At 45.3% G+C, this 15,446-nt stretch overlaps 1 protein-coding gene across 1 annotated transcript in view; it reads right to left on the bottom strand.

Moving 5' to 3' along the window:
- UBR4 (ubiquitin protein ligase E3 component n-recognin 4) overlaps positions 1 to 15,446 on the bottom strand; it is a 148,544-nt gene that overhangs the window by 25,898 nt on the left and 107,200 nt on the right. Inside the window, 12 exon segments of the mRNA XM_078145648.1 lie at positions 826 to 925; positions 1,470 to 1,643; positions 1,923 to 2,113; positions 3,176 to 3,295; positions 4,263 to 4,370; positions 6,468 to 6,595; positions 8,031 to 8,118; positions 10,600 to 10,680; positions 11,256 to 11,453; positions 13,937 to 14,058; positions 14,719 to 14,892; positions 15,132 to 15,213. Of these exon segments, the coding sequence (XP_078001774.1) occupies positions 826 to 925; positions 1,470 to 1,643; positions 1,923 to 2,113; positions 3,176 to 3,295; positions 4,263 to 4,370; positions 6,468 to 6,595; positions 8,031 to 8,118; positions 10,600 to 10,680; positions 11,256 to 11,453; positions 13,937 to 14,058; positions 14,719 to 14,892; positions 15,132 to 15,213 (1,566 nt within the window).

Raw genomic sequence — 15,446 nt, 5'->3', positions numbered from 1 at the left:
ACTGAAGGTGAACAAAAGGAAACGGGCTTAAACCATACTAACGGTGATCTGGGTTATACATAATGAAGAATTCTGCCGCTGTAAGCAATCGACTACAGCTGCTTACCAGGATGGGTCTCCAAAATGGACTGTGGGGCTGTTCTCACCAAAGAACCCTGTTCTACAGATCCAGACCTGGACTGGTTTAAGTACAGACCCATCTGGAGGCAGAGGGATGGACCAAGTGGTTCTGAAATCAGCCACCTGCCTGAGGCCAGTCATAATTGGCGCTGAGCTGTGGACAGCTGGAAAATACTAGCAGCAAAAGGATCTGGGTGTCAGGTAGCAAACGGGAAGGCAAGGGGCTCATTCTAAACAAAGCCTTCAGGCTGACCAAGAGGACAAAAAGGTGAACAGGCTCGAGAACACTGGCCATCAGGCGGTCTCCACGCTCAGGGCTGCAGAAAGAAGTGATGGTCACTCATTGCTCTTGTCGGTTCCACCCAGAGAGACCAATCAGAAGCTACTTATCTCACTTTTAAGATTATCAAGATCTCCAGGGACATGGGCTGCCCGAAGAGCTCAAGGCACTTTGTAAACTGTATCTCAGGGCTCCTTTGAAACAGAGGAAAATCTGGCTGACCTCTGCAGCCCCCTTTCTGACCTGGAAATCTTACATTCCTCCTCACAGTGGTGATGTACAAATCACAGCAAGCTATATCTTGAAACCTGAGGAAAGTAAAAGACTTGCTCCGTGTTCCTCAGGGGTTCAGCCGCAGGGCTGAGAAGGCCAGCTCCGGGGCTCCTTCTCTTTCTGGTACAAAAGGCAGAGCGCTGGCTCCTCACCTGGGTGGAAGGGTGCTGAATGGCTAGTCCACGAAGAAGTCTTAAGATGAAGGGGAGGGCTGGGCGAGACAAAAACTTCTTCCAGATGTCAGCGTCCAAACTGCAAGACAAAAGGAGGTCCTCAGCAGCAGTTCAGAAAACCTAACGAATCCCCCAGATTCAGGAGTGTGCCCTCCCTCAATGGGCTCTGGGCTGCCCTGAGGAGCTACACAGTCACTGTCCTGTCAGGCTGAGGAGGCCATGGCTACAGAAAAACTCCCATGAGGCAACACAGGTAAAGTGCTCTGCCAAGCCTACAGTGCGGCATCAGTGTCACCTCTCATTCCTGCCGCTCTTATTCTTCCCTCTCCCCATAAGAACGCTGGCAGCTTTACTTCAACTGGGATCATTTCCGGAGGACAGAGGTCAGAGGTCCTAAGCCTGAGCAGGCAGACCTCCACTTTCAGATAAGTGGGGGATTCTCTACAGAGGTAGGGGACTATGGGCTGGCCGCGCTGAGCTCCTTTTTTATTTCTTATTCCCTGTTACAGGGAATGGCTCACTGGGTGAAGGAAGGGGATGGCACGTCAGAAAGGAAAGTGATGTACAAACAAAAGACACCAAGGGATGAAGGGGAGAAGGCCGCTGGGCGGGGCGGCCCTTACTTCTTGGCACTCGGGATGTGCTTCTTCATGTAGTCCAGGGCATTCTGCGTGATTCCCTTCTGCAGGATCAGGTCTTTCAGCTGGTGCCCGTTGCTGTTATTTTTGATGCCAGCTGCTATTTTGCAGAAACAGTCCAGGAAGACTTTGTCATCACCAGTGTGATCCTCGTCATACCTAAGAAGGCAGAGAAAAGTAACAAACCTTTAAAGATCTGCCAAGAGTCTGAAGCCTCAGAATCATCCATGTTGGAGCTGGAAGAACCCTTGGGGATCAGCCAACCCAACCCTGCCATTGTACCGAGAGGGTATGGAAGAGAAGAAGCTTGCCGACAGTCCCCAGGGGTCAGCTGCAGGGCCAAGCCCCCAGCTAGACAGTGTGCACCACCCCTGGACGGCCAGCTCAGGGATCCCAGGCACGATCTCCCCTCCACTACACAAGGTCAGAGCAGCGTACTTGTCAAAATTGCAGTATGGCTTGAATCGGTCCACCAGGATCTGCATTTTCTCCATCTCTCCAAAGGACAAATATGGGATAATTCTCAACAAGCCCTGAAGGACACTGGGATTAGAGCGCACAAAAGTGCTATTGATCTGGTCCAGCAACATCACCAGCTGGTCCTTGTCACCTGTCAGGAGAAGGTTGCCCTGAAACGATAATCAAGAGGGGGTAGAAAAAAAGATACAACAGTCAATGGTGCAGGACATATATTTTTAACCCATTCTTCCCAGGAAGCCAGACCTTGCCCAGTCCCACCAGAGCTTGACTGGCCCCTAGAAGTAGTAACCCTTAACACCCCATTTCAGTGAAAATATCCTGCAGGAGGCCCACCAATTAAAGGAATCCTAAACTCTCAGAGCTGGAAGGGTCTTTAGAAGTCCTCAAGTCTCATCTATACCTGAATAGAAATCCCCCTAGGACACCCTCAGCCTTTACTTAAAAACTTCTTGTGGGGGCAGCTAGGTGGCGCAGTGGATAGAGTACCAGCCCTGAAGTCAGGAGGACCTGAGTTCAAATCCGGCCTCAGACCAAACACTTGACACTTACTACCTGTGTGACCCTGGGCAAGTCACTTAACTTCAATTGCCTAAAATTTAAAAACAAAAAACTTCTTGTGACAAGGAGCTCAGAACTTGAGTACGTTCCACACCTGGACGGCAGGACCGAGCAAAGTCTGGCTTCCTGGGAAGAATGGGTTAACGTTTATAAAAGAACACTGGGATCGACCTGAGGTGACACTTCTAAATTCTCCAATATTTTCAAGGGTCTGGATGCATCGCTCTAACCTGAGTCAAGGGAAATGGGGAATCCCTGAGGATTAACTCTGGGGACAGAGCCGCAGACCAAGCTGACAAAACTTCATGGAGACAAAGGAGAAAGCTAGTCACTGTTGAGCAAAGTGACAATATTGGCGGTATGGGTGCCCCTAAAACCAAGGGATTCAGGGCTGACCTGAACCAGTTCAACAATACGCAGTAAGGCAGCGGTGACAAGGTCAGATACATCCCTGGGGGCAGCACGATGACTTAGAAGATCATAATCTACGTTGTAATATATTTTTATTTATTTTGTTAAACATTTCTCAATGACTTTTTGATCTGGTTCAGACTGCACTTTCTGTAAAAGCCCTGCCAAGTCACTACAAAGTGAAACACCACAAGTGTTCAAACAACACTTGTGCGCTGAGCAGGGCTTCCCCCAGCTCTCACCTTGTCCTCACTCAGGGGCTCAGCATTAGACTCGTCCAGAATGATCTCCATGATACTGAGCACCTGCTCCGCCACAGCTGCCCCTCCACTCTCCTTGCTTTCCTGCTCAGCCACCAAGGCCTGGGGAAGGAAGATTCCATTGTTTGAGGGATAAAACCAGAGGCTCTTTAGCCCACCATGCTAACAGACCCAACCTCTCCTTGCTGCCCTTCAATAGGCCCATTCACAGAATCTCAAAGTTGGAAGGGATCACAAAAGTCATCTAATACAAATGGTACCAAAATAAAATTTCCCTTCATAACATCCTTGACAAATAGCTAGTCTGCCCCTCAAGCCCTCTAATGAGAGGGACCCCACTGCTTCCCTGAGGCAGTCCATTCCATGTTTGGACAGCTCTAATTGTTAGCACAGCTCTAATCTTACACTGAGACTAAATATGCTTCTCTGCAACTTTCAATCTAGTTCTGCCCTTTGGGGCCAAGTGGAACAAATCTAATCCCTCTTCCATACAACACTCCTTCAAATATTTGAAAACAGCAACTGCCGCTCTCTCCTGCTAAAAGTTCTCCTCCTCGGGTCCATTCACAGGGCTCTTAAGGCACAGGATGGGGTGAGGAGGGGGAAGAAATAAAGCAGGATTGGGGGAGGTGAGTTGGCTTCGCAGACCCTTTCTTAAGCATTAGGAAAGAATGCAAAACCACATTGCTGGTGATTATGTTTCCAGAAGTTAAAGCCAGCTTAAGGTTTAGGCTACATAGCTGGCCACCGTCTCATCTTGTCTCTGTGTAAATTCAGGAAGAGGATACTGTGGCACTTGGTGCCACAGGCAGGAGAAAGTCCTCTTTCTTCAATCTGAAGAGATAACACAAAATAGCTAGCAGACGGACTGCATTCTTCTAAGGGGCTGCTTCAGAGACGGGGCAAATGACCTGAGTCACAAAGTCAACCTAACAAATCAATTTAGGCTCTATCTTGCCAGTCTCCCCAGAGAACTGAGGAGCTAGCAGAGAGGGAATTCCAAGGTCTCTCTCCCCCACCCGAGGCTTCAAAGGCTTTTTGTACATAATTCCCAGTCCAGTCACTTTACCAAGTTAAGAGTGCCCAGCATGACATTCAAAGTGTTCATCTCAAGCTTGACTAGCTGCTGCCGATTCACTTTCACCTTCACACAGTAACTGAACAGTTTAAGCAGTACCTGCCAAGAAAAATCAGGTATAAAAATCATCTGAAAACAGAGAGAGCCTAGGAAATGGTGAGTTGGTAAGCTGTAGGAGGCTGAACTGGTCTTAGAAAGAAGTAGTGCCAAGTCATGCTCAAAATAACTATAAAATCCATCAAATATGTGAAGTCAATTTACCAAAGCATACTCAATGCCTGTAAAGATACGATTACAAAATGTTTCTTAAATATAAAAAAAAGCAATAAAAGGAGTTAATCCGATGCTCATGGATGGGCCTTGCCAACAAAACAAAAATGACAATTCTAACAAAATTAATCTATAGATTTAGTGATGTACTAATCACACTACCAAGTAGATACTTTACAAAGCTAGAAAAAATAATCACAAAATTCATTTGGAGGAACAAAAGATCTAAAATAATAAGGAAATGCTGAAAAAAAGTATGAACAAAATGGGGAAATTTCAAACTGTATTATAAGGTAGAAATCATCAGCTTTATTTTTGCTAAAAAATAGAAAAGTAGGTCAATGATAAAGGTCGGACAAAGAAAAACAGAAATAACAGAACTCAATAATTCAGGGTTCAATAAATTAAAAAACAAAATTAGCTAGGAAAAAACTCCCTATTTGATAAAAAATGACAGGAAAACTAGAAAGCAGTCCAATCAAAATTAGGTTTAAACTAACAAATTACACCACATACTACAATAAATTAAAATACACAATCTGAATATTAAAGACCACAACATTTAAAAAAAATTAGGAAAAAAAGAGATCATGTATCTTTCATAGCTTTGGCTAAGGGATGAATTCTTAACCAAATAAAGGACAGAGGTGATTACGAAAAATAAAATGGATATGACATGAAATACATGAACAAAATTAATGCAACTAAGATAAGAACAAAAAGCAATGAACCGGGGGGGAAAAAATCTCCAATATGACCTGATATCCAAGATATATAGGCAATTAAAAGAAATATATATGACCAAAAACCATTCCCTAATAGATATAGTAAAAATATAGCAAAAAATAATTTTCAAAAGAATTGCAAACTATTAATAACCATATGAAAGAACATGTCAAATCACTTAATAAGAAAAACGCAAATCAAACAAATCCGAGGTTTCACTTCACATCTAGCAAATTGAGAAATGTGGATGGAAAAACAAAATTTATTTTAATAAATAATAAAATTTTACTCAAGTTAAAAAAGCACACAGAAAAAAAGTAGATGCTTAATCGCAGCCCCAAAGCTGGATCAAAGTGGCCACACACCATCAGTTAGTTCTCTCCCTCTTATCGAGATACTCTCTAAGGTGTGGGAGTGGGGAGGCAGAAGGAGGAGGAGATATAGTAGGATGACTGGAAAACCAAGCCAGGTTATAGTTCTGCTAAAGGGTTGGCTTCTCCATGGATCAGGGGCATCTCCTCTATGCCAGCAGCCAACTGCAAGGGAACCTAACCAGGTTGTGGCTGCTTTGAAAAATGCCTTTCTCCATGTCAACAGGCAAGTGGAAATGCTGATAAAACTCATGTTGTGTGCTGTTCCCTAAATTACAGGAGGAGAAGCAAAGGGATCCAAAGGGGCCTTGGTAATCATCATGTGACCTGGGGCAAACCTCTCTGTATATGTTACTTGTTCTCATATCTCCACAGGGTGCAAAAGAGGGAGAAAGTGTGTGCGAGGCTCTTGTAAATCCTCAAAATCCAGTAAAACAAATGCTAATGGAATGGCTGGATAAATGGTTTAACTATAATCCTAGAGGAGAACAATGAAAAGGCTATATTCTAACAGTCCTAGAAACCAGCTTAAGTACAATTACCAGTTGGAGTAAAAACAAGTTAATAGTTACTCCACTGCAGTGACCAAGAGAAGAGTCATCATGCTGGTGCCTTAGCACTATATAATTTTCCTTATGCTTAAAGGTATGAGTGAAACAAGGTGGAAAATGTTTTGGGAAACTGTATGGGTCCAAAGTCTTCTTCCTTAGCTCTCCTTCGCAGAGAGGGATTAATGACATTATGCCGCCCTCTGGAGCTAAGCTGAATTACTGTCACACGCCACTTTTTTGAGTCAAAAGGATACCTCAGCTCTTATTCACTCACTCACCGTCAGAAGATGTCGGCCCTGTTTGAAGTCCTTGATCCCAGCTAGCCTGTTGAGCATGCAATCCAAGCCCCCACATTGGGCCATCACACCAGCCATCTTATATACCTCTTCCTCATCTTCTTCTTCATCTAAAAAGAAGGGACCCATGTCGTGGTGAAGAGGAGACACATCTTAACAAGGCTTAAAGATATTTTCATTATCTACAACCCTTCCTCCTAAGAAACAGCAAATTACTCAAAGGGGGCCTAGAAGGGATATTATAGTCAGCTGTTATGTTTCACACCATCTCCCCCCAAGGAGAAATTAAGGCCAGAGCTAATCAGAGTGAAGCTTTTTGACTCTAATCTGTCTATGTTAGTCCTCTGCTCAAAAACCTTTTGTGGCTCCCCACTACAAATAAAAGAAAAATTCAGCTTGGCATAGGAGGCTTCCCACAATCTAGCTGTAACCTGATTTTCAAGGCTTCTATTTCAAACTACTCTCCTTCATGCTCCGAAATCAAACTGGACTACTAGCTGTTTCATTATTTCATCCTATCTTCTCCCACCACTCTGCATCTGTGTAGACTGCCCTGATGTACTCTCTCCTTGTTATCGAAGGCTGAAATTCTTCTCCTTCCAGGGTTATTTCAAGGTCTTCTTCCACAAAGCCTCCCTCTACTTCCTCCAGTTGAAAGTGAGCCCTCTCTAACCCTCAAATTTCCTAGCAGTTTGGTGGAATAGAGGAGAGGATATTGGGCCTGGAGTCAAGAAGACTTGTTCAAATCCTACCTCAGGCCCTTACTAGCTATGTGACCCTGGGAAAGTCATTTAACCTGTTTGCCTCAGTTTCCTCATCTGTACCTTGAAGGGTTGTTGTAAGAATCCAATGAGATGATGTTCGCTCCTTCCCTGCACATTTTACCTGGCTCTTCTTATCTGGCTCTATCATATTCTATGATGAATCAAACTAATTTCTATTCCTGGTGCATTCCTCTCCCCTCTCCTCAATTAGACTGAAAGCTCCTTGAGGGCAAGGACAGTGTCATTCTTCACCTTTGTATTACCATTGCCTAGCACAGGGCCTTACACACAGTAAACTGTACTAAATGCACCTTGAATTGATGAGAACACAGGCATCATTAATCAGCCAACAAGCAACAACTTCTTAAGTACCTACTAGTGATAGGCACTGTGCTCAACAAAGAGGATACACAGAAAGACAAAAGACAGCCTCTACCCTTAAGGAGCTCCCACCTACTGGGTGAGACCACAAGCAAACAGCTGCGTACAAACACTGCTTCTTTCCATTAGCAAACAAAAATGGATGACAGCTCGGTCCCTGGCTACGCTAGTAAAAGCATTCCACAGAGAGCTATATCTCATCACCTCTCTAATAATTATGAGAAGGAGACTGACTAAAATTACAATGCAAGCTTCTCCTGAGTTACAGAGAAAGTGACCCCTGAAGATTTTTGGAAAAATTCACTAGCGCAGAAGGAATGCACTGTGAACAAGTGGAGACCCTGTTCTTTGGCTGCAAACTCCAGATCACTTGGAATGGCATTTCCTGAGACAATGATACCTGTGGTGGAATCCAGGGACTCAATGAATTCCTCAGTGGCATCACCCAACAAGCCCCGCATTCGGTAGATGATCCTCATGGGTTCTCCCTGAGTAGAGAAAGCGGAAAAACTTCATTCATTTCCATGACAGGTTCACTTAGACACCCTGATCTCATTCTCAACGGTGAGTCCTATTGGGTTTTAAGATCTAGACTTTAGGGGCAGGATGGAGGATCATGCCTGCCTTGAGGAAAGCCCTTCCATTTTGTTGTGACACTGAGTTAAGAGTCAAATAAAGGATACCACAATCCTCAGTAAGCAGACTCGAGAGTCTGAATCGCCACAAAATGTAAGCTCCTCTGACACAATCATGTCGTCTGGTCAGTATATAGGCAGAGATATAAGTATACCCCACATAATATTACCCTGTCATTAATATAGTATGGCACAAACTCAAGACCAGTGGAGAGACCACAATACCCTATGAGAGAGAGAGAGAGAGAGAGAGAGAGAGAGAGAGAGAGAAAGAGAGAGGTTGGATGGTTAGTGATAAACCAAGCTACTGCTTAAGCCCAAATGATATTATTTTGTGTACACATAAAACATTAATTTTATAGAACAGTACATTTAAATAAGTGAAAATCCATTGTATAGCTTCTTCAAGGAACCAATGAATGTTAGGTGGAAAGTAGCATGTTCGACATAGTGGATAAAATGTTGGATTTGAAGCCAAGAAGATCTAGGATCAAATCCTCATCTTTGACACATATTATAATGTGGTCATAGGCAACTCTCTTAACCTCTCTAAGCCTCAGTTTTCTCATCTATAAAATGGAGAAAATAATACCTGTAGTACCTAACAGAATTGTTGGGAAGCTGAAACAAGAATACACAGACACACACAGACACGCAAACATACGTGTGTGTGTGTATGCACATATATGTATGAATAGGTATATATATGTGTATTATATCTTTGTGTATGGGTGTGTATGTATACACCTCTGTAAACTTTAAGGTTCTATGTAAATGGCAGTTACTATTAGTATCTCATGTACACACAAACATATGTATATATAGGTATATGTGTGTGCATATGCCTACAGCAAAATTGAGTTTTTCAGTTTCCCCTCTTACAACGAAATACCACGTCAATGATCAGTCTTAAGAGAGCAGCTGTTTCATGTAAGAAGTGATCTAGAAGTTCCCTGAAAATTCAACTCACTCACCCATTCATTTCTTCCAGAGAGAGGGCAGACCCCTGAAGCTAAAGTAAGAACTACCCAAGGAAGCAAATAAGAGGAGAGGCTAATTAGAAGAAAGAGCTTTTTAATTAAAGACAAGCCTTTGTAAGTAATCACAGACAAGAAAAGAAAACGACAAATCCATCTGTTGCCTAAGGAAGGAACGGGAGGCTCTAACCACAGTCTCGAGAGGGAAGGGTTTAACTCTTTAGCCCCTCTCCTGCCTGGGATTTGCAATGAAGTATCAGCCTCAAACTTTCAAAAAGTCACAGGACTTTTTGAGGCAGCTTTAGGAATGAGGAGCTGAGAAAGAGAGAACCTGTTAGAAAGCCCCATGAAGCCTAATGTGGACCAAGCATTGCTTCATTCACATCAAGCCCAAAGGAACCCTCAGAAAAGCTGCTCAAAGGCCTGCTATAGCTCAGCAACAAACACTATAGGAAACCAAGAAAAATAACCCATCAGCACCAAAAGCCGAAGGAAACAAGGGGAACATGAGCAGGCCTGAGGCACTGGTTGTGAATCTGCAGAACGGCAAGAGGACTCGAAACCACGGTCCAGAAACACGGCTAACAAAGGCAAGGCAGAGGAAAGCTGCTCCTTGATGGCGAGGTTCTACAATTCTGGTCCTTCCCATCTCAGCCAGGCATGCAAAACTGAGGGCAAGGCCCACGGCTGTGCCTGGGGGAAGGGGAAGGGGGTGGGGGTGGGGGGGGCGGTGAAGATGCTGCCAAAGAAGGAACAGAGTGGAGAGAGAGAAAAGTGGGAAGGAAGATGAGATCAAAGAAAGGGATGGAGAGAAGGGGACAGACTAAGGACAGAAAGGAGATATTCCCATGTTGCTGCCAGCAAAAGACCAGAATTAAAGGGACCCCAAAGAAGACGCAGGACACTGCTCCCCTTCCCTCACACCAATGCAGCAAGTGCCTGCTTGGGATCTTGTAAAACGGGGGTGCCACTGCCTGACACAGCACAGTGTTCCAGGGATTATAGATCAGTTGCTGTCCCAGAAAGTGCTAAGGATTAATTTCTGCAAAAAGGATTCAATCTGAAGAGGAGGGAGGCAGAAAAGTGTGCACAGTCACAGGGCTCACTCTTGCAGACAGCACAGGCCAGTCTTCCAAATCCTCACGGCTGCTACGCTAGAGAAGGCTTGTGCCTCACGTCCCCAGTAAAGTCCTCTAATCTCCTGAGGCTCTTATACCTCTTACTAGTCTGCAGCTAATTTCCTCAAAAGTAGGACAAGACGACTGGTTTCCATCCCACCAATCCCAAACTGGAGAACTGCAACTCTGTAAGTGCTGATGCAAGCCCCACAGCACTGAGTAAGAAAGCAAGAACATACCTCATTTGTGGGGCACCAGACCTTTTTGTAAACCTCTGCCACAGGAAGATCCAAGCTGATAATTTTATTGTTCACCAGGAGCTGAAAGGAAAAGTAAATGGCCTGTTACTCCTAATGATTTCCAAGTAAGTCACAAACAGATAAGACATCACACCATGGAGATGAGACCCTGAACAGGAAAGCACACAGGCTGTCTCTGCTAAGGGCACAAGGTTTCACACTTCTGACCCTAAATGAACTTAGAGATCAACAAGTGGGATAAGCTAGTCTACTTCCTCTCCAGTCCTTCCACCATCTTTATCCTTTAAGCAACGTGATTACATTCAGGCCAGAGAGGTCTTCTTCACATCAGAGGCATCCAATCCATGGAGACTGGAGAGAACGCTCAGAGTAGTGTTTCTCAAACACTAGTCTGAAACAAATTTCTACTTGCATGTAAACCTTTTTCTTACTTTTTACAAGCTGCAAAACTTTATAACTGCATCCTCTCTCTCCTGGCCCAATCGGCTGCATGAAATGGTCCACAGACGAGGTCTGAGACATTTTACCACTTGACAGTAGAGTTCAGGTTGGGAAACACCAATATAAAGCAGTTAAACGGTTAAAATTTCCAGAAGCGGGGAGCCCTGCCCGGATTCCCCCTCCCACGCATTTACCTCCATTCCACTATCATCTTCCAGCAGGGCCACCAGATCACAGTCCTGGCAGATCTTGTTCTTGATGTCCCTCATGAGAGGCCCAATGCCCGGCTCATTGCTGCTGTAAGGGTTGCCAGGCATGCGACCCTGTAAGAAATCTTCCTGCTGGGGATCCTTCTCCAGAGTAACAAAGAACTCGGTTACTTCGTTCTCTTCCTAAAGAACAAAGATGATGATGGAGTCAGGGAAGACTAGAAGTCATCACACCTAAGTGTGCTAGCAAGCTGCCTCGGTGTCTGGACTGCTGGGGGTTGGGGTGGGGGGGCGGGGAGGCCTGACACAAGGAACACCCTTACTGAACTGAAGACCCAGGGCTACAGCAAAACTCTTGGAGGTGGATAAAGAGACCTGCCACGTCCATCTGAAAGTAACCAACTAACAAGGTTTTAGCAGCTGCAGATCTATGCCTCAGGTGAAAAGGGCCAACCAGGGTTAGGAGCAGAGGAGCCACAAGAAGGTAACAGCAACCCCACCTACGTGATGGGAATGGGGCTACGGCAGAAAGCTAGAGCAGATCATCCTGAGAATCCCCCACATTCTTTCTTCATGCACCGTCCAACAACCTTCTAGGCTAGAAAATCCCTAAATTCCAGAAGGACTTGTCTATGTTAAATATTAAAATTCCCCCTGTGCCTAGTAAAACACACCTAACACCCAATGCCCCTTCCTTCAGAGAAGTACTGTTGATGCTAAAATAAGGTTCTTCATTATTCTTGACCGATAGGAGGAGACCCTTGGCTCACATAGAGACCTCGGCTCCTTTGCTCTTCCCCTGATGTCTATGAAGATTCCGCTATCTTCCCCATTCCCACGCCTCCATCCTTCATGCTAGCACCCTCTCAAGCCAACACCCTCTGTCTCTTCTCCCTGTCACAGCTGAACTGTTCTAACAAGCCGTCTAGACACATCGCCTCTACTTCACTTCCCAATCATTTTTGTCTCTGCTGGCTAGCTTCCAAGCCCACCACTCAACGAAAACAGCTCTCTCCAAGGTCACCAATGGTGTCTTCACTGCTAAGTCCAATGGCCTTTTCTCAGTCCTCACCCTTCTCAACTCTCTGCAGCATCTGACATCAGTGACACTTCCTTCTGGATGCTCTCTGCACTGTTCTGCTATGGTTCACCTCTTGTCTCATCCACTAAGAGCGGGTGTGCTCCAGGGCTCTGTTTTGGGCTGGGCTCTCTTCTCTTAACTCTCTACACTCTCTCTTCCTGATCTCATTAGATCCCACCGGTCCAACTACCATGTCTCTGGAGATGACTCCTAAATTTACACAGCCAGCCCCTCATCTCACTCAAGAGTCCCATATCTCCAGATGTCTGCTAAATCCCCCACCCCCATGCTCCATATGCTTCTATCTCAAACACAAATTCTAAACAAAGCTCATTAGCTCTTCCCTAAGCCTAAATCTTTTCAGCTAGTTGTCCTCTTTCAGTTATGGTTTTCACCATTCTTCCAGAACCTCAGCCCACAACCCTGATGTCACTCTCCCCTTCTCACTCTCACTAATCCCCAATAACCTGTCAGCTGCCAAGTTCTCCAATCCTACCTCCGTAACATCTGTATCTGTGCCCTCCTCTCCACTCACACCACAAGCACCCTAATTCAGGTATTCATCACCTATCACCTAAAATACTACAACAGCTTCCAAATTATTCCAGCTGTATCCAGTTGAGATCTCCCCTTCTTAGCCCTCCCCACCGCTTCCAAACAGATGTTCCTAAAGTAGAGGTCTGACCATGCCACTGCCCTGCTCAGGAAGCTTCAGAGGCTCCCCATCGCCTGTAGGATCTAACACAAACTCCTCTGTTTGGCATTTACAACTTATCACAACCTGGCTCTGGCTGACCTGTTGAGGGCAGAAGTATGTAGGACCCCCTCATGCTCTGTACTTTAGCCACATTCAGTTGCCCACCATTTCCCACACATGCAGCTTCATTTCCCCACCCCCCAGTTCCACCTCCAGTGGAGACCCTGGTTTCCTTCAGACTCCGTTCACATGCCACCTGCCCCAAGAGACCCTTCTGGAGTCCTTTAGTTGCTGGTAACCCCTAGATGATTTTGCACTTGGTGCATATTCTGCATTTACTCCCCTAGGTCTATGCTCTTTTTCCCAAAATAATGCTTTCTGAGAAGAACAGGCACTGTTTTGTTTCAGTTTTTGTACCCCTAGAGCCTAGCACAGGGCCTGGAGCCCAGGAAGTGCATATTGAACTGATGTACCCCAGTTTGGGGGAAAATGTAACACAAAAGTGAAGAAGAAAAAGGAGAAATATGGAGACTCCTTCATACAGACCACTCCAGATCAGTACTGCTTTCAGAACCTATTGGGTGGAGGGATACTAGGATTGACTAATATATCTGTAATTAATACCAGGCATTTTCTTTGGGGGGTGGGGGAGGGAAGTAATGCATGGAGCTTCACATTATAGCAAATTTGTTCACATTAAAACTAACAGAAGAATGGATTTATTACCATTTTATGTCACGGGATGCTAAATGATAACTAAATGAAGATTCTTGGGCAGTCACAAGGTCATCTCTCAGCCCCCTATCTCCCCCACACCAACTCCAACCTCTCCTCCCTTGCTGCTAAAGTGCCCTGCATGAGGCCTCCAATGAGCAGTCGCTCACTTACAGGATAGATGATACTGCAGAGCCTCTCAAAGATGAAGACAGGAGTCCGATAGTCATCCAGATTGTACCGCTTGGCTGTTTCGATGCACACTGCCATGAAGGCCTTTGTTTCTGATTCTGTGCCTGCCAGAATCAAAAGGACCAGTCAGTTTGGAAGGAGCTTCCCTTAGAGTCTTCCTGTAACACCCCAAGCCACCAAATCAAAAGAAATTAATCTGAGAAGCGGCCTAACTTGACACTAACAGCACAGGCTGCAAGGTTACTAGACCACATGAGGATAAGATTTTGGGTACCAGCAAAATGAGAAGCTTCAAATGGAAGGATTCAGCTGATGAGGTCTCAAACACAAGACCCCAACGCTGACCGATGGAATGCGAGAAAAATCTAATCTGGGCTTGAAAATTTACAACTTCAAGAGTTGGTACTGTGCCCAAAAAGGAATTTCTCTCTTTGAACTTTGGGAAACTGAGGACACATTCTCCTTGATCCCACCAGGTTGATGATGGCCTAACCTCTCAGACCAATATTTGGTTTTCTGCCTCTTAATGACCACCTAACGTGTATGATGGCTACCTATGGCAATGCCCTATGCCCCAATCAGGCTGCAAACTCCTTCATGTCTAATATATACCTGGCTTCCCTTTCAGTGCTCCCTTCACACAGTGCCCTAGATGTGCAAACGCTGGCTATTCATAGTCGCCTCCATCTCTGTGGAACTCGGGGATATCCTGAGCCAACAAAGTGGGAAAGTGGCTGAGGCTCCAGGCCTCAGGGTAGCTCTACCTGTGGTCATGTCCTCCAGCATCTCCAGCAGCATGTCCTGGGTCTCATCAATTAGCTTGGTCCTCTGCACTACCAGCTTACGCAGACACAGGTAGCCATTTAACACAGTGCCCACCAGGCGGCTTTTGAAGTGCCGCTTAATGGACTCCACTTCAACAAAAGAGGAGAGGAGACCTGGAGGGACACAGGAGACAGCTTGTAGGAACCCTGGCAGACAAACAAACTCAACATTTCAAAGGCAGTATCAAAGAGCAACTTAAGACCTTAAACCTGTTCTTGTTACAGAGGATAAGGTAAGAAACAGGGAGCCAGCACCCGAATTCACAGAGATTGAGGTACTTTGGCTCCAAATACATGTTTCTATTTCAATAGCAAAGGACGCCCCATTAGAAGAGCTGTGCAGTTAATTATACCTGTGAGGCTTTTGAGAGCATATCCCTGCTGTAAGTCAGTGCTCAACGTAGCCTCCTCCAGGGCCAGCAAACGGGCTATTTCCTAGAAAGGACAATAGGCATGGTCCGTGTAACATCGTAACAAATGTCACCACCATCCCCCTTCCCTGAGATCTATAGTGTCAACTCAGGACACTTACATCAACACCTATGCCTCAGCTTTTACTGATCCAAGATGGTTAACCTCTTCATTTCACTACCCCTGAAAGGTCCCTTCCAGAACCTAGGGACAGTTAATAGACCTTGGAAGCCAATGTTCTGAGAGGCTAGTACAAC

The sequence above is a fragment of the Phascolarctos cinereus genome, unplaced genomic scaffold, assembly GCF_003287225.1.
Source record: "Phascolarctos cinereus isolate Bilbo 61053 unplaced genomic scaffold, phaCin_HiC Scaffold_726;HRSCAF=1367, whole genome shotgun sequence".
In the NCBI taxonomy this organism is placed as follows: domain Eukaryota; kingdom Metazoa; phylum Chordata; class Mammalia; order Diprotodontia; family Phascolarctidae; genus Phascolarctos; species Phascolarctos cinereus.
This window is presented reverse-complemented; position numbering and strand designations above follow the sequence as displayed.